This window comes from Canis lupus, chromosome 33 (genome assembly GCF_011100685.1).
Source record: "Canis lupus familiaris isolate Mischka breed German Shepherd chromosome 33, alternate assembly UU_Cfam_GSD_1.0, whole genome shotgun sequence".
In the NCBI taxonomy this organism is placed as follows: Eukaryota; Metazoa; Chordata; class Mammalia; order Carnivora; family Canidae; genus Canis; species Canis lupus.
This window is the reverse complement of record NC_049254.1, coordinates 28,449,614-28,477,607: the sequence shown is the minus strand read 5'-3', so window position 1 is coordinate 28,477,607 and position 27,994 is coordinate 28,449,614. Positions and strand designations below refer to the sequence as shown.

At 39.6% G+C, this 27,994-nt stretch overlaps 1 protein-coding gene and 1 long non-coding RNA gene across 2 annotated transcripts in view; one reads left to right on the top strand and one right to left on the bottom strand.

Moving 5' to 3' along the window:
* Positions 1-17,490, top strand: part of LOC106558170 — a 29,474-nt gene extending 11,984 nt beyond the window's left edge. The window contains exons 3-4 of the long non-coding RNA XR_005383402.1: positions 12,878-12,924; positions 16,640-17,490. This is a non-coding gene — a long non-coding RNA (uncharacterized LOC106558170). The remainder of the gene's footprint in view (positions 1-12,877; positions 12,925-16,639) is intronic.
* UMPS (uridine monophosphate synthetase) lies at positions 3-27,930 on the bottom strand. Its single transcript, XM_038583062.1, has 6 exons — positions 27,725-27,930; positions 20,974-21,127; positions 17,963-18,634; positions 16,200-16,375; positions 14,585-14,699; positions 3-379 (listed from the first exon to the last, which is right to left on the bottom strand). Exons 1-6 carry the CDS (start codon positions 27,878-27,880, stop codon positions 210-212), a joined length of 1,443 nt encoding a protein of 480 aa, XP_038438990.1. The 5' UTR covers positions 27,881-27,930; the 3' UTR covers positions 3-209.
* Between the last annotated feature and the right edge of the window lie 64 nt (positions 27,931-27,994).

Below are 27,994 nucleotides of genomic sequence, written 5' to 3'. Positions count from 1 at the left end.
AACAAATGTGAAAATGAATTTATTTCAGTAACAATGCAGTGATTACTCATCATTCAGTATTTCCTAAAGACTGTCAGAAATCCAGAAGTCGCTCCGACACAGAGCCCATGAAAGAATCCAATCCACTAAGTGCTGCTTACTGTTTCAGGCCAGTGCATCTCAGGAGACAATGTAGCTTCGAGGTCTTCACAAAAAGGTATCCAACACACTCAAATACCGAGTCTACTCAAATAAGCTTCCCAGGCAGCTTTTCGGTACAACTCAGCTGCTTCCAGACGATTAAATGATGTTATTATGCCCCGGCCTACAATGATGATATCAGAACCTCGTTTGCCAATAACTTCCTGTGGGCTATTGTACTGCTGGCCAAGATTATCCCCTGCAAAAACACAAGTCACTCTTCAACACAATAGAAAAAAAAAAAATCAAGAAACCAAACAACTACTTTTCTGGAAAAGTATCTAACTAGCTCTAAATAAGTATGTGCCGTTGCTCTCCATGCTGCTCCTGGAGAGCAAGTGATTAAAAGCAGGTGAAGGGACTCCTTGGCTGCGCGAGAGACCCTCCTCGCCAATGTCGAATTTTAGAGCATTTATAGTTAACGGTATCAAAACCCAGTAAATCTCTTATGTTGCCAGAAAAGGTTATTACCAAAAAACCAAAAACCAATAAAAACTGGCCTCACCACCAAAGACAACTATAGTACACATCTCAGAATCACTGTGACACGGTTGGAAAATTCCTCACAAACCTCCAACCTGACCACAACCATAGCCCCATCAAGTACTCGGACTATATACAAACCCTAATCCTGAATTTTGACTTCCTATACTCTATCATATTTAATTAAATAACTTGTTTAATCGAAGTATAATTGACATATCCTATAATTCAGCTGCATGTCATAATGATTTGATATTTTTACACATTAGGAACTGATCTCTAAGAAAAGTCATTACTGTCACCTCACAAAGTTACTTCCATGTTGATTATGTTCCCTATACTGTATATTACATCCTCATGGCTTATTTTATAACTAGAAGTCTGTACCTCTTAATCCCCTTCACCTGTTCTGCCCATTCCCCAACTCCTTCCCCAACTGATAACCAACACTTTGTTTCCTGTACCTAGGAGTCTGTTTCTTTTTCTTCTTCTTTTTTTTTTTTATAGATTCCAGTATAAGTGAAATTGTAAGGTATTGGTCTTTGACTTATTTTACTTGGCATAATACCCTCTGGGTTCATCCATGTTGTCACAAATGACAAGATTTCACCGTTTTTTTAATGGCTGAGTAACATTCCACTATGTGACATATTCCACATCTTTCTCCATTTATCTATTAATGGACACTCGGGCTGCTTCCATAGCTTGGTTATTGTAAATAATGCTGCAATGAACATATGGGTGCATATACATCTTCAAATTGGTAGGTTTTTTCTTCTAGTAAAATACCCAGAACTGGAATTGCTGATTGTAGGACAGTTCTTTTAATTTTTTGAGAAGCCAGGACTGTTTTCCACAGTGGCTGTATCAATTTGCATTCCTATGCAACACTAAGAGACCACGGTTCCCTCTTCACATCCTTGTGAACACCTGTTATTTCTTGTCTTTTTGACACTAACCACTCTGATTGGTGTGAGGTGATATCTCATTGTGGTTTTGCTTTGTATTTTCTTTGATGATTAGTGATGTTGAGTGTCTTTTCATGTACCTGTTGGTCTTCTGCATGTCTCCTTTGGAAATAGGTCTATTGAAGACCTCATTTTTTTTTTTAATCCAGGGCATTTTAAAAAAAAATAAAATGCATAAGTTCTTTATGTATTTTGGATATTAACCTTTTATCCTGATGTGATGTATTATTTGCAAATTCCTTCTCTCATTCAATGCGTGCCTTTTCCTTTATTTGATGGCTTCCTTTGCTGTGCAAAAGCCTTTCAGTTGGATGTAGCCCCAATATTTTAATTTATGTTGCCCTTGCCTATGGAGACCAATCCAAAAAAATATTGCTAAAAAGTAATATAAAAGAGCTTAACTGCTTATGTTTTCTTCTAGGAGTTTTGTAACTTCAGGTCTCACATTCAAATTTGAATATAGGGCAGCCCGGTGGCTCAGCGGTTTAGCGCCACCTTCAGTCCAGGTCGAGATCCTGGAAACCCAGGATTGAGTCCCATGTCGGGCTCCCTGCATGAAGCCTGCTTCTCCCTCTGCCTGTGTCTCTGCCTCTCTCTTTCTGTGTCTCTCATAAATAAGTAAAATCTTTAAAAAAAATTTATTTTGAATTTATTTTTGCATATGATGTAAGAAGTGTTCCAGTTTTCCCAACACCATTTGTTAAAGAAACGGTCTTTTCCCCATTGTACACTCTTGTCTCATATAAAAGTGTTTATCTTAGGTCTCTCTGTTCTATTCCATTGACCTATGTGTCTGTTTCCATGTCAAATCCATATTACTTCAATTACTATAGCTTTGTTGTTATAGTTTGAAATCAGGGAGTACAATACTTCCAGCTTTGTTCCTCTTCCTCAAGACTGTTTTGATTTTTTTTTTTTTTAAGATTTTATTTATTTATTCATGAGAGACACAGAGAGAAATAAGCAGAGACACAGGCAGAGGGAGAAGCAGGCTCCATGCAGGGAGCCTGACATAGGACTTGATCCCAGGCCCCCAGGATCACTCCCTGGGCTGAAGGCAGTGCTAAACCGCTGAGCCACCTGGGCTGCTCCTGTTTTGACTATTTGAGGTCTTCTGTGATTATATATAAATTTTAGGATTTTTTTGTTCTAGTTCTGTAAAAAAAAAAAAGTCATTGTTATTTTAATGGAGATTGCATTGAATCTATAGATTGCTTTGGGTAATACCGACGCTTTATAATTCTTTCAATCCATCAGCACAGAATACTTTTCTATATATTTGTATCTTTAATTTCTTTCATCAATGTCTTAATAGTTTTCAGAGTACAGGTCTTTCACTTCCTTGGTTAGATTTATTCCTTGGTGTTTTATTCCTTTGGATGCAATTGTAAATGGGTGTTCTCTCTGTGATAGCTTATCGTTAGTGCATAGTAACAGAACTAATTTCTGTATGTTTATTTTGTAACCTGCAAACTCTATTGAATTCATTTATTCTAATAGTTTTATTAATAGATTCTTAGGTTTCCTGTAGAGATATATCTCATTTTACTACACTTCACAGAATTTTTTTTTTTTCCTTCAAATTGAAGGTTTGTGGCAACCTTGCATTCAGGAAGTCTCCTGGTCTCATTTTTCCACTAGCTTCTGCTTACTTTTTATCTCTATCACATGTTGGTACTTTTCCTATTTCAAACTTTTACATTATTATTCTATTAGTTAATCTGTGATTAGTGATCTTTGTTACTAATTTTATTGTTTTGGGGCACAATAACCTGTGCCCATGTAAGATGGTGAACTTAATAAATAAATATGTGTGTTCTGATTTGTTCCATCACCAGCCAGCTCTCTCCTCTTGTCCTTTCCTACTCCCTGAGACACAGCAATACCGAAATTAGGCCAATTAAATAACTGTAAGTGTCCAAGTCAAAGGAAGAATCACATCTCTCACTTTGAATAAAAAGCTAGAGATGATTAAGCTTAGTAAGAAAAAGGCATGCTGAAAAAGCCAAGACGGGCTGAAAATTAGTCCTCTTGCACCAAACAGCAAAGCTGTGAATGCAAAGAAAAAGTTCTTGAAGGAAATTAAAAGTGCTACTCTACTGAACTCTACTGTAAGTAATACCACCTTATTGCTGATGTGGAGAAAAATCTTAGTGGTCTGGATAGAAAAACCAACTATAACACTTTCTTAAGCCAAAGCCTAATCCAGAGCGAGGCCCTAACTCCCTTCAATTCTATGAAGGCTGAGGGACACCTGGGTGGCTCAGTGGTTGAGTGCCTGCCTTCAGCCCAGGGCGTGATCCTGAGTCTAGGATCAAGTCCCATATTGGGCTTCCTGCGGGGAGCCTGCTTCTCTTTCTGCCTATGTCTCTGCCTCTCACTCTATCTCTCCCATGAATAAATAAATAGAATCTTTAAAAAAATAAATAAATAAGGTTTAAGGAAAGAAACTAGGGGTAGGGGCACCTGGGTGGTGCAGTCAGTTGAATGTCTGACTCTTGGTTTCAGCTCAGATGATCTCAGGGTCTTGAGATCAAGCCCTGTGTCAGGCTGAGCTCAGTGAGCAGTCTGCTAGACTTTCGCTCTCCCTCTGTCCCTCCCCATCCTCTGTTCTCTAAAATAAATAAATAAATCTTAAAAAAAAAAAAAAAAGTGTAAGGAGAAGCAGCCAGTGCTGATGTAGACGCTGCAGCTATCCAGAAGAAAGCTCAGATAATTCATAGAAGTGGCAACACTAAACAGAATTTCAAAGTAGATTAAACAACCTTCTACTGAAAGATGATGCCATCTAGGATTCTCATAGCTAGAGAGAAATCGATACCTGGCTTCAAAGGACAGGCTGACCCTCTTTTGGTTGAGTGTTGATGCTGCTTGTGACTTTAAGCTGAAGCCAATGCTTATATACCATTTCAAAAAATCCTAGGGTTCTAAAGAATTATGCTAACTCTACTCTGCCTATGCTCTATAAATGGAACAGCAAAACCTGGATGACAGCACATTTGTTTACAACATGGTTCACTGGCTATTTTAAGTCCACTGTGGACACCTAGTGCTCAGATTGATTCCTTTCCAAATGTTACTGCTTACTACAATATACCTGCTTACCCAAGAGCTCTGCTGGAGATGTAGGAGATTAAGGCTGTCATGCCTGCTAATACAACATCGATTCTGCAGCCCATAGCAGTAATTTCAAATTTCAAGTTTTTTTTTTTTTTTTTAAAGATTTTATTTATTTATTCATGATAGACATAGGGGGAGAAAGAGGCAGAGACACAGGCAGAGGGAGAAGCAGGCTCCATGCAGGGAGCCTGATGTGGGACTTGATCCGGGGACTCCAGGATCACACCCTGGGCCAAAGGCAGGTGCTAAACCGCTGAGCCACCCAGGGATCCCCCTCAAGTCTTATTATTTAAGAAATACATCTCATGGGGGCACCTGGGTGGCTCAGTCAGTTAAGCATCTAACTCATGACTTCAGCTCAGGTCATGTTCATGGGTCTTGAGATCGAGCCTGCATCAGGCTTCATGCTCAGCGGGGAGTCTGCTTGAGGATTCTCTCCCTCCCCCAACTCTCTCTCTCTCAGGTACGCATGTGCACTCTCTCTAAAATAAAGAAAGAAATCTTAAAAAAAAAAAATCTTGTAAAGCTATAGCTGCCACAGACTGATTCCTCTGATAGGTCTGGGTGGGAAGGGATAGGAAGAGGTCAAAATATCAGCATTAGCAGGAAGAGTTTGGAAGTTGCTTCCTGCCCTCATGGATAATTTGAGGGGTTCAAGATTTTAGTGGAAGAAGTAAGTGCAGATGTGGGGGAAACAGCAAGAGAACTAGAATTAGAAGTCAGGCCTGAAGATGTGACTAGATTGCTGCAATCTCATGATAAAACTTAAATGGATGAGGAGATGCTTCATATGAATGAGGACAGAAAGTGGTTTCTTAAGATGGTATCTACTGGTCAAGGTGCCATAAAGACTGTTGAAATGACAACAAAGGATTCAGAATATTACCTAAACTTAGTTGATAAAGCAGTGAAGGGTCATGAGTTCAAGCCCTGTGTTGGGCTCCACAGTGGATGTGGAGCCTACTTAAAAAAAAAAAAAAAAAAAACCTGTCAAACAGCACTGCATACTATAGAGAAATTGTTCATGAAAGAAAGAGTCCCTCGTACAACACACTTCACTGTTGACTTATTTTTTAAAATTGCCAAAGCTGCCCCAATCTTCAGCAATCACCACCATGATCAGTCGTCAGCCTTCAAAACTGAGGCAAAATCTTCCACCAGCAAAAAGATTACAACTTGCTGAAACTCAGATGATGGTTAGCATTTCTTAGCAATAAAATATTTTTTAATGAAGATATGTACTTTGTTTTTGACATAAAGCTACTCAACACTCTACAGTATAAAATACTCTATAGTATAAAAACACAACTTTTATATACACTGTGAAACCAAAAGATTCACTTGACTTGCTTTATTGGAATATTTACTGCAGTGGTCTGGTACTGGAGCTGCAGTATCTCTGAGGTGTTCCTGTGTATAGTATCATGCCATCTGCAACCACTGAGTTTTACTTTGTCCTAATTTGGACGCTTTTTATTTTTCTTGCCTAAATGCAGTTGGTGGACTTCCAATGCTTAATGAGTTTTTTTAATTTAGGTATAATTGACATAGAACATTAGTTTCAGGTGTTATGACAATGATTTGGTATTTGTACACATTGCCAACTCACCACAGAAAGTAGTTGACAGCTATCACCTTGAGTAATTACAAATCTTTGTGTGTGATGAGAACTTTTAAGACTTTTACTCTCTTAGCAACTTTCCAATACGCGATACAGTATTATAGTCACCATGCTTTACATTACATCCCTGTAATTTATTTTATAACAAACTATGTACCTTTTGACACCTATAAACTTGTTTTGTTTTTAGATTCTACATACAAGTGAGATCATGTGGTAGTTGTCATTCTCTGGCTTATTTAACAGCATAATGGCCTCAAATGTTGCAAATAGGAAGATTTTATTATTTTTATGTCATAACATTCCATTGTGCGTGTATATATATTAGTATATAAAATACATACATATAATCGTATATACACACAGTATAAACACATATATGTATATATCTTTATTCATCCACTGATGGACACTGAGGTTGTTTCCAGACTGTAGCTATTAAAAATATTGCTGCAATGAATACAGAGGTGCTTGTATCATTTTGAGTTACTGTTTTTGTTTTCCTTGGTTTAACACCCAGAAGTGAAATTACTGGGTCATATAATTTTAATTTTTTTGAGGAAGCTTTACACTGTATTCTGTATTAGCTGTGCCAATTTACATTCCTGGCAACAGTGTACAAGGGTTCCCTTTTCTCCACAGCCTTGCCAACACTTCTTTTTAATAATGGCCAATCTGACAGGTGTGAGGTGATATCTCACTGTGGTTTTGATTTGCATTTCCCTGATGATCAGTAATGTTTAGCAACTTTTCATGTGCCTGTTGGCCATCTGTATGTCTTCTTTGTAAAATGTCTTTTCAGATCTTCTGCCTATTGGTTAATTGGATTGTTATTTTCTTGGCTACTGAGGTATATATACATCTTTAATGTATATTTTTGGTATTAGCCCCTTATCAAATAGGATTAACAAATATTTCCTCCCATTTAGTAGGTTGCCTTTTAATTTTGTTGATGGTTTCCTTTGCTGTGCAGAATTTTTTAAATTTGATATAGCTCCTTTGTTTATTTTTTGCTTCTGTTGCTTTTAGTTTTGGTCAGATTCAAAAAAATCACTGCCAAAACTGGTGTCAAGGACCTTACCCACCTCTTTTCTTCTAGTTTTATGGCTTCAAGCCTTATTTCAAGTCTTTAATAACCTACTTTGTATTAAATTCTGTGTAGGGTGTAAGTGACACAGTTTGCTTCTTTTGCCTGTTTTTCCAACACTGTTTTATTGAAGAGACTGTCCTTTCCCCATTATATATTCTTAGGTCCTTTGTCATAAATTAGTTGACCATATATGGATGGGTTTATTTCTGGGCTTGCTACTGTGTTCCACTGATCTATGTCTTCTATTTTTTATTTTTATTTTTTTAGATTTTATGTATTTATTCATGAGAGACATAGAGAGAGGGACAGACATAGGCAGAGGGAGAAGCAGGCTCCCCAGGGAGAGCCTGATGTGGGACTCGATCCCAGGACCCCAGGACCATGACCTAGGCCAAAGGCAGACGCTCAACCCCTGAGCTGCCCAGGTGCCCCTCTGTATGTTTTTATTTCACTACTGTTTTGATTACTATAGCTTTGTAATTATAGTTTGAAATCACAGAGTGTAATGCCTCTAATTTTGTTGTTCTTTCTGAAGATTGGTTTGGCTATTTGGGGTCTTTTTTGAATCCATACAAATGTTAGAATAGTTCTGTTTCAGTGAAAAATCCCACTGGAATTTTTATGGGGAATACACTATTTTTAGTAGTATGGACATTTTAACATTAGGTCTTTCAATCCATGAACATGAGTATCTTCCGATTTATTCGTGTCATCTTCAATTCTTTCATCAAGGTCTTCCTCTGGTTAAATTTATTCCTACATATTCTTTTTAATGCCACCGTAAAATGTGATTATCTTAATTTCTCTTTCTGACAGTATGATTTTTTTTTTTTTTTAGATATATTTATTCATGAGAAACACAGAGAAAGGCAGAGACATAGGCAGAGGGAGAAGCAGGCTTCCTGTAAGGAGCCCAATATGGGACTAGATCCCGGACCCTGGGATCATGCCCTGAGTCAAAGGCAGACACTCAACTGCTAAGCACCCAGGTGTCCCTCAAATGTATAGAAACACAACAGATTTTGTATCCTGCAACTTGACTGAATTTTTTGGTGGAGTCTTTCAGGGTTTGCTATATAATATATACTCTCCAAACAGTGACAGTTTTATATCTTCATTTCCAATTTGGATGGCTTTTGTTTCTTTTTCTTGACTAAAGTCTGGGGCTAGGACTCCTAGTACCATGAAATGAAAGTGATGAGAGTGGGCAACCTCGTCTTGTTCCTGATCCTAGAAGAAAAGCTTTTATCTTTTTATTGCTGAGTACGATGTTAGCTGTGGGCTTTTCATACATGGCCTTTATTATGTTGAGGTATGTTCTCTCTACACTCACTTTAAGTCTTTATCATAAATGGATACTGAATTTTGTCAAATGCTCTTTCTGCATGTGTTGACATGATTATATGATTTTTAAATTTTGTTAATGTGGTATATCACATTGATTTGTAGAACTTGAACCATCCCTATACCCCTGGAATTAATCCCAATCATGGTGCATGATCCTCTTTTTAAAAAAGATTTTAATTTATTTTAGAGACAGAGAAAGACAGCCACACACACATAGGGTAGAAGGAAGCAGACTTCCTGCTGAGTGTGGAGCCCAACATGGGGCTTGATCCCATGAACCATGACATCACGACCTGCTGAAACCAAGAGCTGGATGTCCAACTAACTGAGCTACCCAGGCACCCTGGTGCATGATCCTTTTAATTCACTGAATTCAGTTTGCTATTTTGTCGAGGATTTTTGCATCTGAATATACTGGCTTATAATCTGGTTTTTTTTTTTTTTTTAATTTATTTATTACGATAGAGAGAGAGAGAGAGCAGAGGGAGAAGAAGCAGGCTCCATGCCGGGAGCCCAATGTGGGACTCAATCCAGGGTCTCCAGGATCGCGCCTTGGGCCAAAGGCAGGCGCCAAACTGCTGAGCCACCCAGGGATCCCTCCTGTCTGGTTTTGGTATCAGATTTATTTTGGGGCCTAACACACTATCTACCCTGAAGAATTTCCCATGTGCACTTGAGAAGTATATTCTATTACTTTTGGATGGAATGTTCCATATATATATTAAGTCCATCTGGTCTAATGTGTTGTTTAAGGCTGATGTTCCTTTACTGGTTTTCTGTTTGGATAATCTATCTATTGATGTAAGTGAGGTATTAAAATCCCGTACTATTCTTGTATTACTATCTCTCCCTTTAGGACAGTTGATGTTTTCTTTATATATTTAGGTGTGCGTATGTTAGGTGCAAAAAGATTTACAAATGTTACATCCTCTTGTTGGCCTGACTCCCTTATATTATGTAATAATGTCCTTGTCTCTTATTGCAGGCTTTGTTTGAAAGTCTATTTGGTCTGATAAAAGTCTCTTTCTTCTGGTGTCCACCCGCACGGAATATCTTTCCTATCTCTTCACTTGTAGTCTATGTATGAAGTGAGTTCTTATACTTTGCTTACATCTGAAGTGAGTCTCTTGTAGGCAGCAATATGGATAGGTCTGGTTTTTCAAATCCATTCAGCTCCTCTGTCTTTTGATTGGAGAATTTAGTCCACTTAATTAGTTAGGTATATACTTATCACCATTTTGTTAAATTGTTTCCTGGGTGTTTTATGGTTGCTCTGTTCTCTTGCTCTCTTCCTTTGTGGTTTGATGACTTTAATTGATATATCTGGATTTCTTTATCTTGTGCATCTACTAAAGGATTTTGTTTTGTTGGTACCATAAGGCTTACGTATAACAACTTACATCTATTTTAAGTTGATGACAAATGTTTAACAACATTCTAAAGCTCTACATTTTTCTCCCTCTCCATCTTTTACATTTTCTTTTCTTTTTTAAAAATATTTATTTATTTACGATAGAGAGAGAGAGAGAGAGAGAGAGAGAGAGAAGCAGGCTCCATGCTGGGAGCCTGACGTGGGACTCAATCCCAGGTCTCCAGGATCACACCCTGGGCTGAAGGCGGCACTAAACCGCTAAGCCACCAGGGCTGCCCTCTTTTACCATTTTCAATATCACATTTTATACCTGTCTTACAACATATCCTTTAATTTTTGTAGTTACAATTATTTTTATTACTTTTGTCTTTTAACTTAGAAAGACCTAATCTGCTACCTTTACTATATATTTACCCTTCCAGTGAGATTTGTTCTTCTATGTTTTATTCTAATTAGCATCTTTGTTTCAGCTTAAAGAAGTCCCTTTAATAATTGTAAGGCTGGTTTAGTGATGATGAACTCCTTCCTCAGCTTTTACTGTTCTATAAAACTCTACACCTTTCAATTCCAAACTTAGTTGAGTAGAGTTCTTTGTTGGAAGGTTTTTCTTTGAGTACTCTGAATATATTTCACCACTCTCTTCTGGCCTGTTTCTGCTAAAAAAAAAAACTCGGTAAGTCTTACTGGGGTTCCCTTGTATACATACAAGGGGGTTTTTTGCTTTTGCTGCTTTTAAGAGTCTCTCCTTGCTTTAACTTTTGACATTTTATTTTTTTCTCCAAGTTTTAAAATTCCAGCTAGTAAACATACAGGACAATTGACATTTTGTGTCTTGCTGTGGATTCTTTAGATCTTTTTTGGAACTTTCGGGGCTGCCTGGGTCTGGATATCGGTTTCCTTCCCCGGGTTAGGGAAGTTTCCAGCCATTACTTCTTACACTAATATTTCTGTCCCTTTCTCTCTTCATTTTGGGACCTCTGTAATGTGAATGTCAGTCCACTTAATGCTGTCCATAAGCTATCTTCACTTTTTTCATCTTGCTGCTCTGATTGGGTGAGTTCCCCTACCTTGTCATCAAGTTCACTGATCCTTCTGCTTCATATAGTCTGTGTTTTTAAAAAAGATTTTATTTATTTATTCATACACACATACATACATTCATGAGAGACAGGGAAAAGCAGACTCCCTGTGGTGAACCTGATGCGGGACTCCATCCCAGGATCCTGGGATCACTGCCCTGAGCCAAAGGCAGATGCTCGCCCACTGAGCCCCACCCAGGTGCCCCTAGTTTGTGTATTTTTTAATTATTATATTCTTCAACTCTGGGACTTCAATTTAGTATTTTCTTATATTTTCTTTTCTGTTGAAACTCTCACCGTGTTCATCCATTTTTCTCCTGAGTTTGGTGAGCATCTTTAGGACTATTACTTTGAACTCCTTATCAGGTATTTCATTACTTTTTCTGAGGTTGTATGGGTCTTATTCTTACATTGGGAATATAAAGCCTTTTGTTTCTTCGTTTTGCCTGTTGCCTATTGGTTTTTATACATTAGATGAAATAACCACCTCTCCCAGTCTTGAAAAAATGGCCTTGCAGAGTAGATAAAATTTATCGTTCAAACCTGCCTTAGTTCTCGGATGTCTTTGTGATTGTTCAAGCAATCTATTATATTTTTTAATGGCTCCCAGCAGTTGGAAGTATGCCAAGACTTGTCAGTGTCCCAATCAGCAACTAGATTCAGGCTGACTGGAAGCCAGACCCTCAGGCAAGAGCTTTTAAAATCAAATATATATAGTTCTGTGAGATCACAAGCATAAGCCCTATTGGCCACCAGAACCAGGTTATTTGGAGGTATCTCCCCAGTGGCAGTAGCAAAAATCAGGGCCCCAGATGAGCATCAAGACTATTTTTTGGGAGATACTGGCAAGCTGTGATGAGGGAAAGTGTAAAGATGGTGTCTACTAGCTTTGTTCCTGAAAACAGCTCTGTAGGTCCCAGGTATGTGCCAAACCTAAAGCCTGACCTCAGTCTCAAGCTCCCAAACAAGCAAATATGCCTCTTTCATAGAAAGACTGGTAGAGGTTGCCTGCCAAGAACTGTTGCTTTGACTGTTAATAGTTCCATGGGACCCAAGACCATAAGCTCCTCTGGCCTCCAAAGCTAAGTGAATAGGGGATGTCCCCTGGGCAGCTGCAAAACTCGGGACACCAGCTATAAATAAAAACTCCTTTTTGGATAATACTGGTACTATGGATTGTGGCAGGGGTAGAGCATGAAGATTAAATGTGTGTGTGAAATTAGGTGCCTGCTCCCCATGCCAGCACTTTATTACTACTTCTGAGCTGGGACTTAGAGTGAGTCCAAGTACATGAGCCCTTTAAGAGACTATGGCTAGAAGCCCTGTTGGTTTTCCAAAGTTGGGGAGTACTTGATATGCAGTTCAATCCCTTCACTCTTTGATTCCCCCCACCCACCCTTTTCTAAAAAAAGATTTTATCTATTTGAGAGTCATGGAGATACTGAGAAAGCACAGGAGGAGGACCCTGGGATCATGACCTGAGCCACTCAGGCGCCCCTTGACTTGTGAGATTGCGTCCCAGCCTTTCCTCCCCACTCTGATGTGGTTTTCTTCCAATCTCCCAAATGTACAGTCCTTGCTCAGCCAGACTTTAGGTTTTTGTTTTTTTTTCCCCAGAGAAAATGTCCCGTAAATAGCTGCCATTTCTGTGTCTGCGGGAGGAGGTAAGTTCAGGATTTTCCTACATTACCATTTTGTACCAGAGCCCCACATTTTCCTTTTAAAATTCTGTTGCTCTTTGGCTTATTTTTCAAATTTAAGATACTTTAAATACTCCTACAAGGCTAGATCCTATCTAGGCAAAATAATTATGGGGCTTATGATGAACATTAACAGTTGTTAAGCACAGTATTAAGACATCCTGTGAACTGCATTACATACCTCATTATCTAATTTAAGTCTCTTGACAATCCTTTGAAGTCAACACCGTGATTATCCCCATTTATACTTTAAAACGACACCAATTTAAAGTAACTGTCTTGTCCAAAGATACTGACTCAAAACATTCAGTGCAAGTTAAAATGTCAAAGGTTGTCAAGCCCTAAGGCAATTGTTACAAAGCCTGAGATGGGTTAAGTCATTCTGCTGCAGCCTATTCTGAAGCATATAAAATCTGTAAATGGTATAGGAAACTGCCACTATTCCTTAACTTTTTTGAAAGATTTTATTTATTGCTGTGACTGGGTGGCTCAGTTGGTTAAGCATCCAACTCTTGATTTCAGCTAAGGTCATGATTGCAGGGTTGTGGGACTGTGCTCAGCACAAACGTTCACTTGCTCTCTCAAATATATATATATTTTAATTTTTAGAGAAAGCATGTAAGTAGGGGGTAAGAGAGGAAATCCAAGCAGACTCGCACGGGGCTTGATCTCACTACCTCGAGATCATGATAAAACTGAGTGAGTTCCTTTCTGCTTAGTCGGCAGAAAACATCACAGAAAATAAAAGTACAGTTAAACCCCAAAAAGGTGGAATCTTCCTCAAGTATGGTTATATTATTTATATACATAATTAACCTTGAGAGAGCTGACAGGAATCTGCTAGTTTAGAATTCTTGTACAGCATATTGTTCATTCCTCCAACATTTCTATTAATATTTATGGACCATTTATGAAACACAGGGGAAAAGGTAACTCTGGAAATGCAATACAACATCAGAAATATAAACCATTCTCCAATTCAATGTGCATTTGTGAGTATATACAAAAGAAAGGATACAAAAACACACCAATTAGGTGATTATCTCTGGAGAGGAAAGCTAGACTGGGGAATGAATGGTGCATTGGAGAGAGGACTAGTATAAAATCTACTTTTAACATTCTTCAAGTAACTTCTATTCCACTCAGCTAGCAATTTTTCTTGCACAATTCAGGAAATCAAAGCCACCGAGTCCCAGAGAACATTTAAAAATACATATTTTTATAACCAGTTTACTCCCTTTACTACAGATTATATTTGTCCTGTTTTTTAGCCACTATTACTACTTGTCTCAGATTGGTGAAAATGTTATTTTGAGAAACATGAAACACACTCAAATTAGCACATCATGGTTCTTCAAAGTCTTCTAACAACTAACCATTGGATTTTATATAGTCTAGAGCATTCTTCCTTGATCACAGAATGCCTCTTATGGCAGCATATTCAGAATATTAGGAAAGATTAATCAGTTTTTAGGCATATTTCAACAAAATATCTAGGTTGGCATCATAGATTATTACAGTCCTAGATGAACAAGCTTTCTCTTTAGCAACTTTGTAATAAGACAAAATTTTACTGCCTGTAAAGAAGCATTTTGGAAAAACCACGACCAATAAACATATTTACCTCCTGCTTCTAACTGAACTCCTGGAGTCAAATGAAGAAATTCTGGCTTCATGCTTACTCGGGAGCCGGAAATAAAACCAACCACAAATTCAGAATGCTCCTCTGCTATTCTAACCTAAAAGGAATGTAACAGGACAGATTACAAGTAGTTAATTACAGTGAATAATAGTTCTATAAGTAAAATATCAACTCAGGTAACTAATAACAAACTTTCACTATTTTACAAATGTCTTTCATATCTAAAACAGATAATCTTAGGGCAACCCAGGTGGCTCTCAGCGGTTTAGTGCCACCTTCAGCCCAGAGTGTGATCCTGGAGACCCGGGATCGAGTCCCACGTTAGGCTCCCTGCGTGGAGCCTGCCTCTCCCTCTCTGTGTGTCTCTATGAATAAATAAATAAAACAGGTAATCTTAGATATGAATCTAGATACATCACCCATTATCACCCTTCTCCCAATTAATCATACCTTAAAAACATGAAAGAATCCTATACTGTGTGCATCTAAAATTGAGATGCTGAATAATAATGCTTGGGAACCCACCTGCTTCTGAAGAGGGTATGTGGAGGGTACTCTAAAATACATTAATAATGGTATGAAACTAAACTGAAGACTTACTGCCTACACCTCCGCAGGGTACTACTCCATACTCGAACACCTACCATATAAAAATAGCTATGTCGTTAAGACCTAGAGAAATCTCAGATTTTACTATATTTCTTTCTTTAACACTTGCCAATAACTTATCTCCACTATTTCCATTCCTTCTCTTCACATTTATAGAAGTTTCCCTAGAAGGCTGTCTTTCATGAACCTCCTACTGTTCTATTTGTGCTACCAAGTATTACCACCTACCAACAAGCAATATCTTGTCCTTGAGCCAGACTCCCAGAATGCGAAGTATTAGCACTGACTCATGGACTGTCTATGAGATCTGGGAAATCACATTTATAGTCAATTTAGGGGTGAGATTAAAACCTAGCCCCATGGCCATGTGATTTCATAGCTCCACAGAGAATATTTGAATATAAAAATTTTTTTTCATGTAAAAATTAACATTAAAATTCCTATTACTTTTAAAAGTAAATCTGTAAAGGAACTTTTTAACTAATTATCCAGCTCATTTTATTCTGGTGTGCAGGTGTTAACATATATGCATTATAGGAACTTTTAATAATGGGGGGGGGTTACTGGAGAAAACACTATGTCAGAACTCTAGTTTTCTCACACAATACCAATCAAAAGCAAAGACTTAAAAAACATTAGGCTGTTGTGATGAGAATGTGCATCTCTGCAGACTTGGGAGATTCTGAGGAACTGCATGTCTGAAGAAGCCCTTCAATTTCAACTCATGGCAAAATGAAACAAAAAACCAACTATCTAAAGACCAGGCTGACCAAACACCTGTCTCTCAATGTTTGTGGCTCTTAAATGCCCACTACAAAATATAAAATGTTATTATCAGGAAACTCTAGCCACCTAGCATTACTGTCACCCTAACAGCTGTTTTTTGGGGAGGAAAAGTTCCATTAATCTCAAATTTAAGATGTTTGCTTTCCCTGTAACTTATAGCACAAGAGTCCTGGCCTTCTATCACCCCATCCCTGTCACTTACCGCTGCTTTAGTATAGTTGCCTGTAGCCAAGGAGCCAGCAGAGCTCATCTCTGCAATGAGTAGGCACCCCCGGTGCAAAGGCAGGCCTACTTCTCTCAAGCCTTGCACAACCCCCGAGCCTGGCACCACGTGAGCATTGACCAGATCTGCCCAAGATGCTATTTTGAAGACTCCACCTAAAAAGTTGAAAAGAAGATAATGGTTTTTGTTTGCATATTGCCTTTTTTCCCCACCCCAACTACACTCTCAAGTAATCTCATAATAACATGCTAATGAGACAGTGAAGCCCCTGGAGAACTGCAGTGATTACCTGGTGACCTATGGGTTCATCTGCGAGACTGTTCACCTGGTGACTAGTTGCAAGAGCACGATGAGCAGAAAGTCTTATAATTTCTGCACTTAGTTATCAGCAACACTGATAAGACTGGTTTTCCTTGTAGGCTGAAAGCTTCTAATGGCCAATAAACCATGCAAGTAGAAATGGGACTGCAGTGGGAGATGGGCATTTAAGGCTGAAGACGCCAGCATTCTAAAATGCCTCTGAGGATGACCAGCGTTCATTCTGCAGGAATCTCTCAGCAACTTTGCCGTCTCTCAAAGCTTCTACTTGTTCCTTAGGTCTCTTACTGTCAACAGGCAACTATATTCACTTTAAAAGTGGACAGCAGGGGATCCCCTGGGTGGCTCAGCGGTTTAGCTCCTGCCTTTGGCCCAGGGCGCGATCCTGGAGTCCCCGGATCAAGTCTCACATCGGGCTCCTGCATGGAGCCTGCTTCTCCCTCTGCCTGTGTGTCTGCCTCTATGTCTACCATGAATGAATGAATGAATGAATGAATCTAAAAAAAAAAAAAAAAAAGTGGACAGCAATACCCTTAATCGACTTCTGAAACAACTATATGCAAACCTGTAGAGTTTGTGTAACTCTTATATTAGTAGATAAAGCAAGCAATGTGATGATGGTGGAACACCTTAAGCACAGGTAGAAAAGTCACAGACAAATCTATCCTAAAGAATTAAATCTATTCTAAAGAATTAAGCACAAGCACGTACTACTTTAAGAATAACTGTTATCTACGAGATGCCTATAAAGTGTTAACCCTTCAATAGATATTTTATCCTGTTATTTAAGCAAAAAAAGCTGTCCTATACATTATGGCAGAAACTTCCATAGAACAGGTAGAAAATTAAAATTTTTTAAACCAACATATGCTCTATTTTGAGTTCCTATTTAACAACAAAAAAAGTACACCAACAGATTTTTTTTTTGCCAAAAATAAATGTTACAACTTTATACTTCTATTTCATTATTTCCTCTATCTCCAATTTTCATTTCTCAAATATTCAGAACTGTGTTCTGCCAAAGCCAACATCTGTCATTCTTGTCTGCCTAGAACCTGCATCCCCTTCTGGCATCAGCACACCCATTTTCTTTGGGGAAATTACCTTTAACCACAGCTTATTTCAAAAAATTTATAGTTAACCAGAAGTGGGGCATATATCACCAAGCTAATAAAGGTATTATTCTATAACCCAGGCCTCAGTGACTAGTTTTGGGTAGGCATGAGGAATGTGCCTACCTGAGAAGGAAGTTGAGAGAAGAAAGCAGAGCTGAGATGGCAAGAAGTCCCAAAAGACTTGTACTTGAGCTCCTAGATCCAACCATCCCTGACAGACTGTTCTATGGCTGGACTTTCAGTGATGTTTCCTTTTGTTCTTCAGGCAGTTTAGGCTAAATTTGTTTTTGCAGGTTCCTAAATACTTACCTTCATACTGTTTTTTTACTGTGTTTCCTATATCTGCAAATTTCCGGTCTTCAAATATTAAGAACTCATGGCGTCTTGCCAGAGCTGTTAGCTCCTTCATCACATCCAGAGTAAAATCATTCAAAATATCTACGTGAGTCTTGAGTATGCAGATGCTGGGTCCTAAAGCATCTGCTAGCTGTAACAGCTCTCTGGACTCTGAAATATCAGCAGACAGACAAAGATTGGTCTCTTTCTTCTGCATAAGCTTGAAAAGCTTCGATGCAACTGGGTGGATCCTGGGCAGCTCTGCACGTGCACCAAAGCTGAGTTCTCTGGGAGCTTTGTTTACAGAAAGGAGTGAATCATTATGATTAGCTGCCACAAAAACATTCTCCTGAATAAATCTCTTCACTCTCTCGACCATCTCAGCATCAATTTTTTTCTGATGCTCAAGAATCTCCAGCATTTTGGACAATGTACACACTGAGTGAAGATGGATCCCATGTGCCTGCAACTTGTCTTTGCCTCCTTGCTCTCTGTCCAGCAGCACTATGGCATCAGTGACCTTCAAGCCCTCCTTCTGAAGAACCTCAACAGTTTCTAAAACACTAGATCCACTGGTGACAACATCTTCAATGATCAAACAGGTTTCTCCTGGATTAATAGCTCCTTCTACAAGCCGCTTTGTACCTAGAAAAGAAAAAATACTAATTTCAATTTAAAATTATTTATTTCAGCCAACTCAAGATATATCTTGCATTATAAATTTGGCATTGATGAAGAGGTGAATGACCTAAATCTTATTTTCTGATAGTCTGAGCTACTTCATCCCTGATAAATCTTCAACGAGCCATGATTACCAGTGTTCAGTGTTCCTGTATCTGAAAATTCTCAGTTACATATATAGAATATTTACAGCAAAACTAGCAAATTCCCTTACAGTGTAATAAACACACTTAAAGTGTTCATGATCAAAATTTCAAATATGGGGTTTCTTAAAGCAAGATAATGTAGACCAAGGAAAGTTATGAAACAGTAACCCAATATAATGAACCATTCCTTTTTCCATCAACAAACAAGTTCATTATTCAAGATTAGTCAAACAGCAGGCCTTTTGAGGAAATAAAGAGAAAAAATATTCAGCAACCATTTAGATCCATCACTACAACTTTATGAATTATATAAGCAATGTGAGTGAATGTACTTCCTCACTCCAACTCCCACCATATACCTGCAGATAATCTACACAGACTATAGACTCATTTTCTAGTTTCCACAATCAAATCTGTCTTAAATTAGTGAGCAATTTGTCCACTGTTTGAGCTTTATCACAGGTACCATCTTTGCCTTTCCCCATTTCTTTCATCCCCTTAAACTGGCAAATTGAATTGAACCAGCTTAGACTAGAATGTAAGACTATGACACATACATACATAATTTCTGATCTTATTCTAAGAAATATTTTTAAAAACATAAATAAAAACAATAGCTTCTGCATGGGCAGGGATTCATACAGATAAACACTGTGCCATCGAGCAGCAAAAATACTGTTTTAAATGGAGAATTTCAAAGTATAACACACACCCTAAATGCTTCGCCACTTAACTCATGGTCAGTCTTGTTTCAGCTACATCCCCACTTTTTTCCTCCCCTGACAATTTTTAGAAGCAAACCTTTGATGTCATGATTTTCATCACAAAAATTTTTAGAATGCATCTTGTAAAAGATAAGGACTCTATTATAAAATCTAACAAAAATACTACCACATTAACATAAAGCACACACAAAAAAACATTAATTCCCCAATGTTGTCAAATTTAAAGTCAGTTCCAATATTTTCAGATTGATTAAAAATTTTTTTTTGGTAATCTCTATCCTCAATATGGTGCTTTAACACTCAACCCCAAGGATCAAGAGTCCCATGCTCCTTTGACTGAGCCAGCCAGGTGCCCCTGGATTGATTTTTTTTTTTAAGATTTTATTTGGGAAAAAAAAAAAAAAGATTTTATTTGGGGATCCTTGGGTGGTTCAGGGGAATCCCTGGGTGGCTCAGCTGTTTGGTGCCTGCCTTTGGCCCAGGGCGTGATCCTGGGGTCCCGGGATGGAGTCCCACATCAGGTTCCCCACGTGGAGCCTGCTTCTCCCTCTGCCTGCGTCTCTGCCTCTCTCTCTCTCTCTCTCATATGAGTGAATATAATCTTTAAAAAAAAGATTTTATTTATTTATTCATGAGAGACAGAGAAAGAGAGAGAGGCAGAGACGCAGGCAAAGGGAGAAGCAGGCTCCATGCAGGGAAGCCCGATGTGGGACTTGATCCCGGGACCCCAGGATCATGCCCTGGGCCGAAGGCAGAAGCTCAATCACTGAGCCACCCAGGCATCCCTGATCTGTTTTTTTAAAGCAAGCTCAACAGGGCACCTGGCTGGCTCAGTTGGTTGAGAGTCTGATTTTGGCACAGGTCATGATCTCAGAGTCTTAGGATGGAGCCCCACATTTGGTTCCCTGCTCAGCGAGGAGGCTGCTTCTCCCTCTGCCCCTACTTCCCCCCCTGCTTGTGCTCACTCTCTGTCAACTAAATACAATTTAAAAATAATAAATAAAATATAAATAAAGCAAGTTCACATGTATAAAACATACCTTATAACCTACTGCCAAGGACCCATGAAAATAAACCTTCCTTTAGAGAATTTTATGTGGCATTTCTCTTTATGCAATTTAGATTATAAACATACTAGGAAAAGTAGGTGTTCTTACAATATTCTGACGAGAGAAGGATTAGTTAAAAATGTTGGGTTTCATAGATATGGTGCAAAAGAAGCACTTTTCAACATTGTTTAGTCAATACAAAACATTTTACCCCTAGACTCTAAAGGAAAGGAAGGCGATTTACATAATAGTTAACTAATCCTAAAGGACCTATGAAGAATATTCAAGGCAACTTTGGCAAACATCAGTGCCTAGAAGAAGAAAAAAACTATAACATTATCAGGTTACATATCAACTTAAAGCATACAATATTTTTATTTTACCATAATCCTTTGTTTCTTTCCTTCTAATAAGCATTGGAATTTGGTTGGTTGAACAGATAACTGTAGCCAATGGTAAAGCGGTATAAGGTACTCCACACACAGTGTCAAAATTGATTCCTGCATTTTGGGCAGTTTGGAATAAAATATCTGCAACCTGTAAGAAAATGAACACAAACTAAATATTATTATCTTAAATGGTATATAAATCATGTTAACATAATATTAAAGACAGTAATAAACTAATAGAAGGTAGCCTCAAACTTGATCAGAAAAGTATGTATGCCTTTTTGTTAAATGACCTCTCTATAAATTCCAGTTACAAATATAAAAACACAAGAATGAACCCACTTGTCTAAATGACTCAGAGTCTGGGACACCTGGGTGGCTCAGCGGTTGAGCAGCTGCTTTTGACTCAGGGTGTGATCCTGGAGTTCTGGGATCAAGTCCCACACTGGGCTCCTGCATGGAGCCTGCTTCTCCCTCTGCCTATGTCTCTGCCTCTCTCATGAATAAATAAATAAAATCTTAAAAAAAAAAAAAAGGGGAGGGGGTGCAGCCCGGGTGGCTCAGTGCTTTAGCGCTGCCTTCAGCCCAGGGTGTGATCCTGGAGACCCAGGATCAAGTCACACGTCAGGCTCCATGCATGGAGCCTGCTTCTCCTTCTGCCTCTCTCTTTTTCTGTCTCTCATGAATAAATAAATAAGATCTTAAAAAAAATAAAAATAAAAAAATAAATGACTCAGGGTCTGCTCTGAGAGCAACACAGAACGTGTTGGGGAAGGCTATGATGATGACACCAAAGACTAAGAATGGCTCCCAGTCCTCTCAGTTTCCCTTAGTAATCCATTATGATTTGACTATTTAAACCTTTCCATACACCTGGTAGCTACATTTTCTGCCTGAAAGAAGTCTTACTGAGAAGTTTCATAAGAGAAACTAAGAGAACAATACTACTTAAATTGCATCAAAAAGAATAAAATACCTAGGAATAAATTTAACCAAAGTAAAGACCTGTACACTGAGAACTTTAGGATGCTAGTGAAAGTGAAGGCAGAAATAAATGCAATGGTATTCCCTGCATATGAATTATAAATGTCTATATTACCCAAAGCAGATACAATGCAATCCCAATTACAATGGCATTTTTTTTTTTTTACAGAAATAGAACAAAGAATCCTAAAATTTGTATGGAGCCCCAAAAGACCCCAAATGGCCAAAGCAGTCTTAAGAAAGATACAGCTGAAGGCATCATACTCCCTGATTTCAGACTATACTACAAAGCTAGAGTAATCAGAAGAGTGTTCTATTGGCATAAAAACAGATACATAGATCAACAGAACAGAATAGAGCCCAGAAATAAACCTACACTTTTGTGGTCTATTAATTTATGGCAAAGGAGCCAAGAACGTACATTCTTAGGAATGGGAAAAGGACAATTTCTTCAATAAATGGTGCTGGGAAAATTGGACCACTATCTTACACCATATACAAAAATTAACACAAAACAGATTAGACTTGAATGTAAGATCTGAAACCAAAAAATTCCCACAAGAAAACATAGGTGGGAAGCTCCTTGACATAGGTCTTGGCAATGATTTTTTGGATTTGACAGCAAAACTAAAGGCAACAAAAGCAAAAATAAATAAGTGGGACTACTTCCAACTAAAAGGCTCTGTATGGTAAAAGAAACCAACAAAATGGAAAGCAACAACAACAGGGTGCCTGATTGGCTCAGTTGGTTAAGTGTCTGCCTTCAGCTCAGGTCACGACCCCAGTCGTGTATCTGTCTCCTTCTCCGTCTCCCTCCCTTCGGTTGGGTGCTCACTCACTCTCAAATAAACAAATCTTAGAAAGGAAGAAAGAAACCCACCCAAAATATTTGCAGATCATATATCTGATATGGGGTTAATATATAAAGGACTCATATACCTTAGTAACAATCAACCCAATTAAAACATAAGCGGAGACCCAGACAGACATTTTTCCAGAGAAGACAAATCACCAACACATACATGAAAAGGTGCTCAACATTACTAATTATCAGGGAAATGCAAATCAATACCACAATGAGATACCATTTCACCCTTGTCAGAATGGCTACCATCCAAAAGAGAAGAATAAGAAGTATCAGCAAGGATGTGGAGAAAAGGGACCCTTGTGTCCTGATGGCAGGACACTATGCAGCCACTATGAAAAACAGTATGGACGGTCTCAAAATATTAAAAATAGAACTACCTTATGACCCGGCAATTTCATTTCTGGGTATTTAACTAAAAAAACCAAACCAAAACACACTGATTTTAAAAGATATGTGCACCCCTATATTTACAACAGCATTTCCTACAACAGCCAAGATATGGTAGCAACCTGGGTGTCCTGTGTGGTACAATGGAGTATTACTCAGCCATAAAAAAAATGAGATCTTGTCATTTGTGACATGGGCAGACCCTGAGGGTATTATACTAAGTGAAATAAGAGAAAGACAAATACTATATGATTTCACTTATATATGGAATCTAAAAAAAACAAAAGAACAAACCAGAACTAGACTCATTCTCTAATGGCCTAGCCGTTGCCAGAAGGGAGGAGGCGGAGAAATGAGCAAAATGAGTGAAGGAGGGTGGGAGGTACAGGTTTCCAGTTACGGAAATGAATAAATTATGAGAATTAAAGGTACAGAATAGAGAATAGTGACAGATGGTAGCTACACTTGTGGTGAGCACAGCAGGAAGTAATTCATCCAATCATTATGTTGTACACCTGAAACTAAAGTAACACTGTGTGCCCGCTATACTTCAGTTTAAAAACCATCCAACAAAAGTAAAAAGAAAAAAAGAAACAGATTCATAGAGAGCTGGCAGTTAGAGCAGAGTTGGGTGGGGGGGAGATAGGAGACACAGCTGAAGGTGACTGAGGGTTTAAAATAAATGTCACTGGGAAGAAAAGTACAGCATAGGGAATATAGTCAATAATAATGTAGTCACTTTGTATGGTGACAGACGGTAACTACACTTATTGGGGTGAGCATTTCAAAATGCATATAATTTCAAATCACTATGTTGTACACGTAAAACTAATATGTAGTTTTACTATATATTATATATAGTATACTATATATGTATAGTATACATCAATTAAACATTTTTAAAAGGAAAAAAAAAAAGAAAAAAAAAACATTTTTAAAAGGAAAAAACCCTAAGGACTCCACCAAAAAACTATTAGAATAAGTGAATTCAGTAAAGTTGGAGGATACAAAATCAATATACAAGTATCTATACCTGTGCTTCTCTACACAAAGTAGCAGAAAGAAATCAAGAAAATAATCTTATTTACAATAGCATCAAAAGGAATTAAATACCTAGGAATAAATTTAAGACCATTAAGACTCTGATGAAAGACACTGAAGATGACCCAAGTAAATGAAAAGATACATGATGCTCATGGATTAGTAATATTAATTCTTGCTAAAATGTCCATACTATTCAAAGGGAACTACAGATTCAATACAATCCCTATCAAAATCTTAATAGCATTTTTCACAGAACTAGAACAAATAATCCTAAAATTTATGTGGAACCACAAAAGACCCAAAATAGCCAGAGAAATCCTGAGAAAAGGGATCCCTGGGTGGCTCAGCAGTTTAGCACCTGCCTTCGGCCCAGGGTGTAATCCTGGGGTCCTGGGATGAGTCCCATATCAGGCTGTCTCCATGGAGCCTGCTTCTCCCTCTGCCTGTGTCTCTGCCTCTCTCTCTGTATCCCTCATGAATAAATAAAATCTTAAAAAAAAAAAAAAAAAAAAAAAAGACAAAGCTAGAAGTATCACAATCCCAGACATTAAACTACAAAGCTGAAGTAACCAAAACAGTATATAGTACTGGCACAAAAAACAGACAAACTGATCAATGGAATTGAGCACCTGGAAATAAACCCACTCACTTATGATCAATTAATCTACAACAAAGGAGGCAAGAATATACAATGGGGGGAAAACAGTCTCTTCACTATATGGTGTTGGGAAAACTGGACAGCTATAGGCAAAAGAACTAAACCAGACCGCTTTCTTACGCCATGAACTCAAATGAATTAAAGGCCTCAATGTAAGAACTGAAACTATAAAACTCCTAAAAGAAAATATCGGCAGTAAACCCTTAAAATCTCCTCAGACACAGGCAACAACAACAACAAAAAACAACTGGAATACATCAAAATAAAAAGCTTTCGCACAGGGAATAAAACCATCAACAAAACAGAAAGGTTGGGACGCCTGGTGGCTCAGCGGTTAAGCACATCTGCCTTCAGCTCAGGGTGTGATCCTGGAGTTCTGGGATCGAGTCCTGGGATCGATTCCCACATCAGGCTCCCTACATGAAGCCTGCTTCTCCCCTCTGCCTATCTCTTTCTGTGTCTCTCATGAATTTAAAACAAAAAACAAAAAACACACCAACCAAAAAACAGAAAGGCAACCTACTGCTTTTCTCTCTCCCATCAGTATGGGAGAAGACATCTGCAAATGACATATCCCGTAAAGGGTTAAGTCCAAAATATACAAAAAACTCATACAACACAGTATCAACAGAACAATCTAAAAAAATGGGTAAAGCGGGACCCCTGGGTGGCTCAGCAGTTGAGTGCCTGCCTTTGGCTCAGGGCATGATCCTGGGATCTTGGATCGAGTCTCGCATCAGGCTCCTAGCAGGGAGCCTGCTTCTCCCTCTGCCTGTGTCTCTGCCTCTCTCTCTATCTCTCATGAATAAATAAAATCTTAAAAATAAATAAATAAAAAAAAATTCATTATGCTCAGTATTCACATGTGGCTAGTGGCAACTCTACGGGATGGCACACTCAGAACCTTCAATTCAGGGTGGTCAGCAGTCCTGGCTGGTAGCTCATTGGATAGACCCCACCTCAGGCCCTGCCTCTTAGAGCTACTGGATCAGATCAACACCGCTCAACAATATTCCCAGGTGATTCATATATACTCAGAGATTGAGAAACACTGTGCTAGGAAGCTCTAATTTGTACAACAGGTTTCGTTATTTTGACCAAAAAAGTGCCTCCATCAAATAGGTCTATCCTCCGGCCTTCATTTTCGCTCCTGGCTACAAAGTGCAAAATAAAATCCCCCTTTCTAAGCAATAGCACTTCCAAACATCTTAGCAGGAGCAAGAGCTACTGAATTCTTTCCCCACCCGCATTTTCCTCTGCCCCCCACAGTTGTTTTCTCAGAGTTAAATACACAGACCTCCTTGGACTGTTTCTGTGCTCTGGACAGTGCCCCAAACTGGGCTTCCTGGCTCTTGAAAACCATGTGTCAAAGCCTGAGGTCAACGAGCACGCTGCTCTCTGGGTCCTGATAAAAGACAGGAAACTCGACTTTTCGTTTGTGGGCCCAGTTCCTGATCTCCCACAGAAGCAAACCCTCAAAGCTTGGGCTCTATTTCTTATTTCTGCCCAAAGCACACATCTTTGGGCAGAAATGTATCTGCTTCATTAAAAAAAACAAAGGAAGCGAGGCGGCGTGGGACTCTCGATCTTGGGGTCGTGAGTTCCGGGCCCACACTTCAGCGTGGTAGTGGTAGTTAGAGATTACTTAAAACAAACAAACAAACAAACAACCCCCCCCCTTTTTTTTAAACTTTAAAAAAAGGTCTTGCAGAGTAGCGCCTGTTCACCAGCACATCCTCAGAACTTAGAAACTCTAAAATGAGTAGGGATGCGAGGGGCGGGGGGGGGGGGGGGGGGGGGGGGGCCTGTAGGGCACCTGCCTTTCTTCCACCCAGGGCGATCCTGGAGTCCCCCAGGGCCAGTCTTGCATGGGGCTCCCTGCATGGAGCCTGCTTCTCCCTCTGCCTGTGTCTCTGCCTCTCTCTCTCTCTCTCTGTGACTATCATAAATAAATAAAAATTAAAAAAAAAAAAGATCTAAGTCATTCAGCCTCCTACATACTAAAAACAGATCAAATGTGTAACTTTCAAAAGTAAATCCATATTGAATTGCTAAATAAAATAAAATATAATAAACAAATAAATAAATGGTGTAACTTTCTGAAATGCCTTTCGTCATGGTGATTTCTGACTCTTTACGTACAAAAGAGCCTCGTGCCCCTTCCCTGGGGCGCCCTCTTCTTTGTGAGGACTGTGTGTACCGAGCCGCTGTCCGAACTTGAGCCCATATAAAACTGCCTCCTTTTTCTTTCTTTTTTAAAAAATACTTTATTTATTTATTCGTGAGAGACCCAGAGAGAGAGAAAAGCAGAGACGCAGGCCGAGAAGCAGGCTCCGTGCAGGGGGCCCAATGCGGGGCTCTATCCTGGGACCCGGGGTCACGCCCTGGGCCGCAGGTGGCGCTAAACCGCTGAGCCACCCAGGTGTCCCTTCCTCCTTTTCCTTCCTTTTTTTTTTTTTTTTTAGAGACCCAGAGAGAGGAGCAGGGACGCAGGCCGAGGAGAAGCAGGCTCCGTGCAGGGGGCCCGACGCGGGGCTCTATCCCGGGCCCCGGGGTCACGCCCTGGGTCGCAGGCGGCGCTAACCGCTGAGCCCCCCGCCCCGGCGTCCCTTCCTGCCCCTGCAGTCCCCAGGAGCCGAGCAGCTCCCGGACCCCGGGCTTCTGGGGCCGACGCCCTGGGTGCACCGCGGAGGCGGCCGCCGCTGGGCCGCCCTGCTCCCCGCCCGCAGCGCAAGTCATTCCCGCGCCGGCCGCCCGCTCCCCGCTTCCGGCCCCGTTCCTCCCTCTCCCGGGCGGGCGGGCACCTGGCTCAGAAGCCGCGGTCGCGACACGATGCCACGCAGATCGATGTAAACCGGGGAGGAGAGCCCGCTCTTCAGCACGAAGTCCCCAAACTTGAAAGCCTGCACGTCGTACAGACCGCTCACCAGGGCGCCCAGCGCGGCCTCCGCGGCGGCCATGTCCGCGCGCTCCGGGTCGCGTGCCGCAGGGGCCCGCGGCGCTCCACTGACGTCACGCGAGGGAGCCCCGCCTCTTCCGCCCTCTCTTCCGGGCGCGCCAGAGGCGGGGGGGGG

Bases quoted from the DNA above. Each gene is read 5' to 3' on its own strand.
- UMPS (XM_038583062.1), bottom strand. From the start codon at position 27,880: ATGGCCGCCGCGGAGGCCGCGCTGGGCGCCCTGGTGAGCGGTCTGTAC. The intron at 21,128-27,724 runs GTGCCCGCCCGC...ATTTTCTTACAG, and splicing joins GACCGCGGCTTCTGAGCCAG to GTTGCAGATATTTTATTCCA. The intron at 18,635-20,973 runs GTAAAATAAAAA...TTTCTTTTCTAG, and splicing joins GAAAGAAACAAAGGATTATG to GTACAAAGCGGCTTGTAGAA.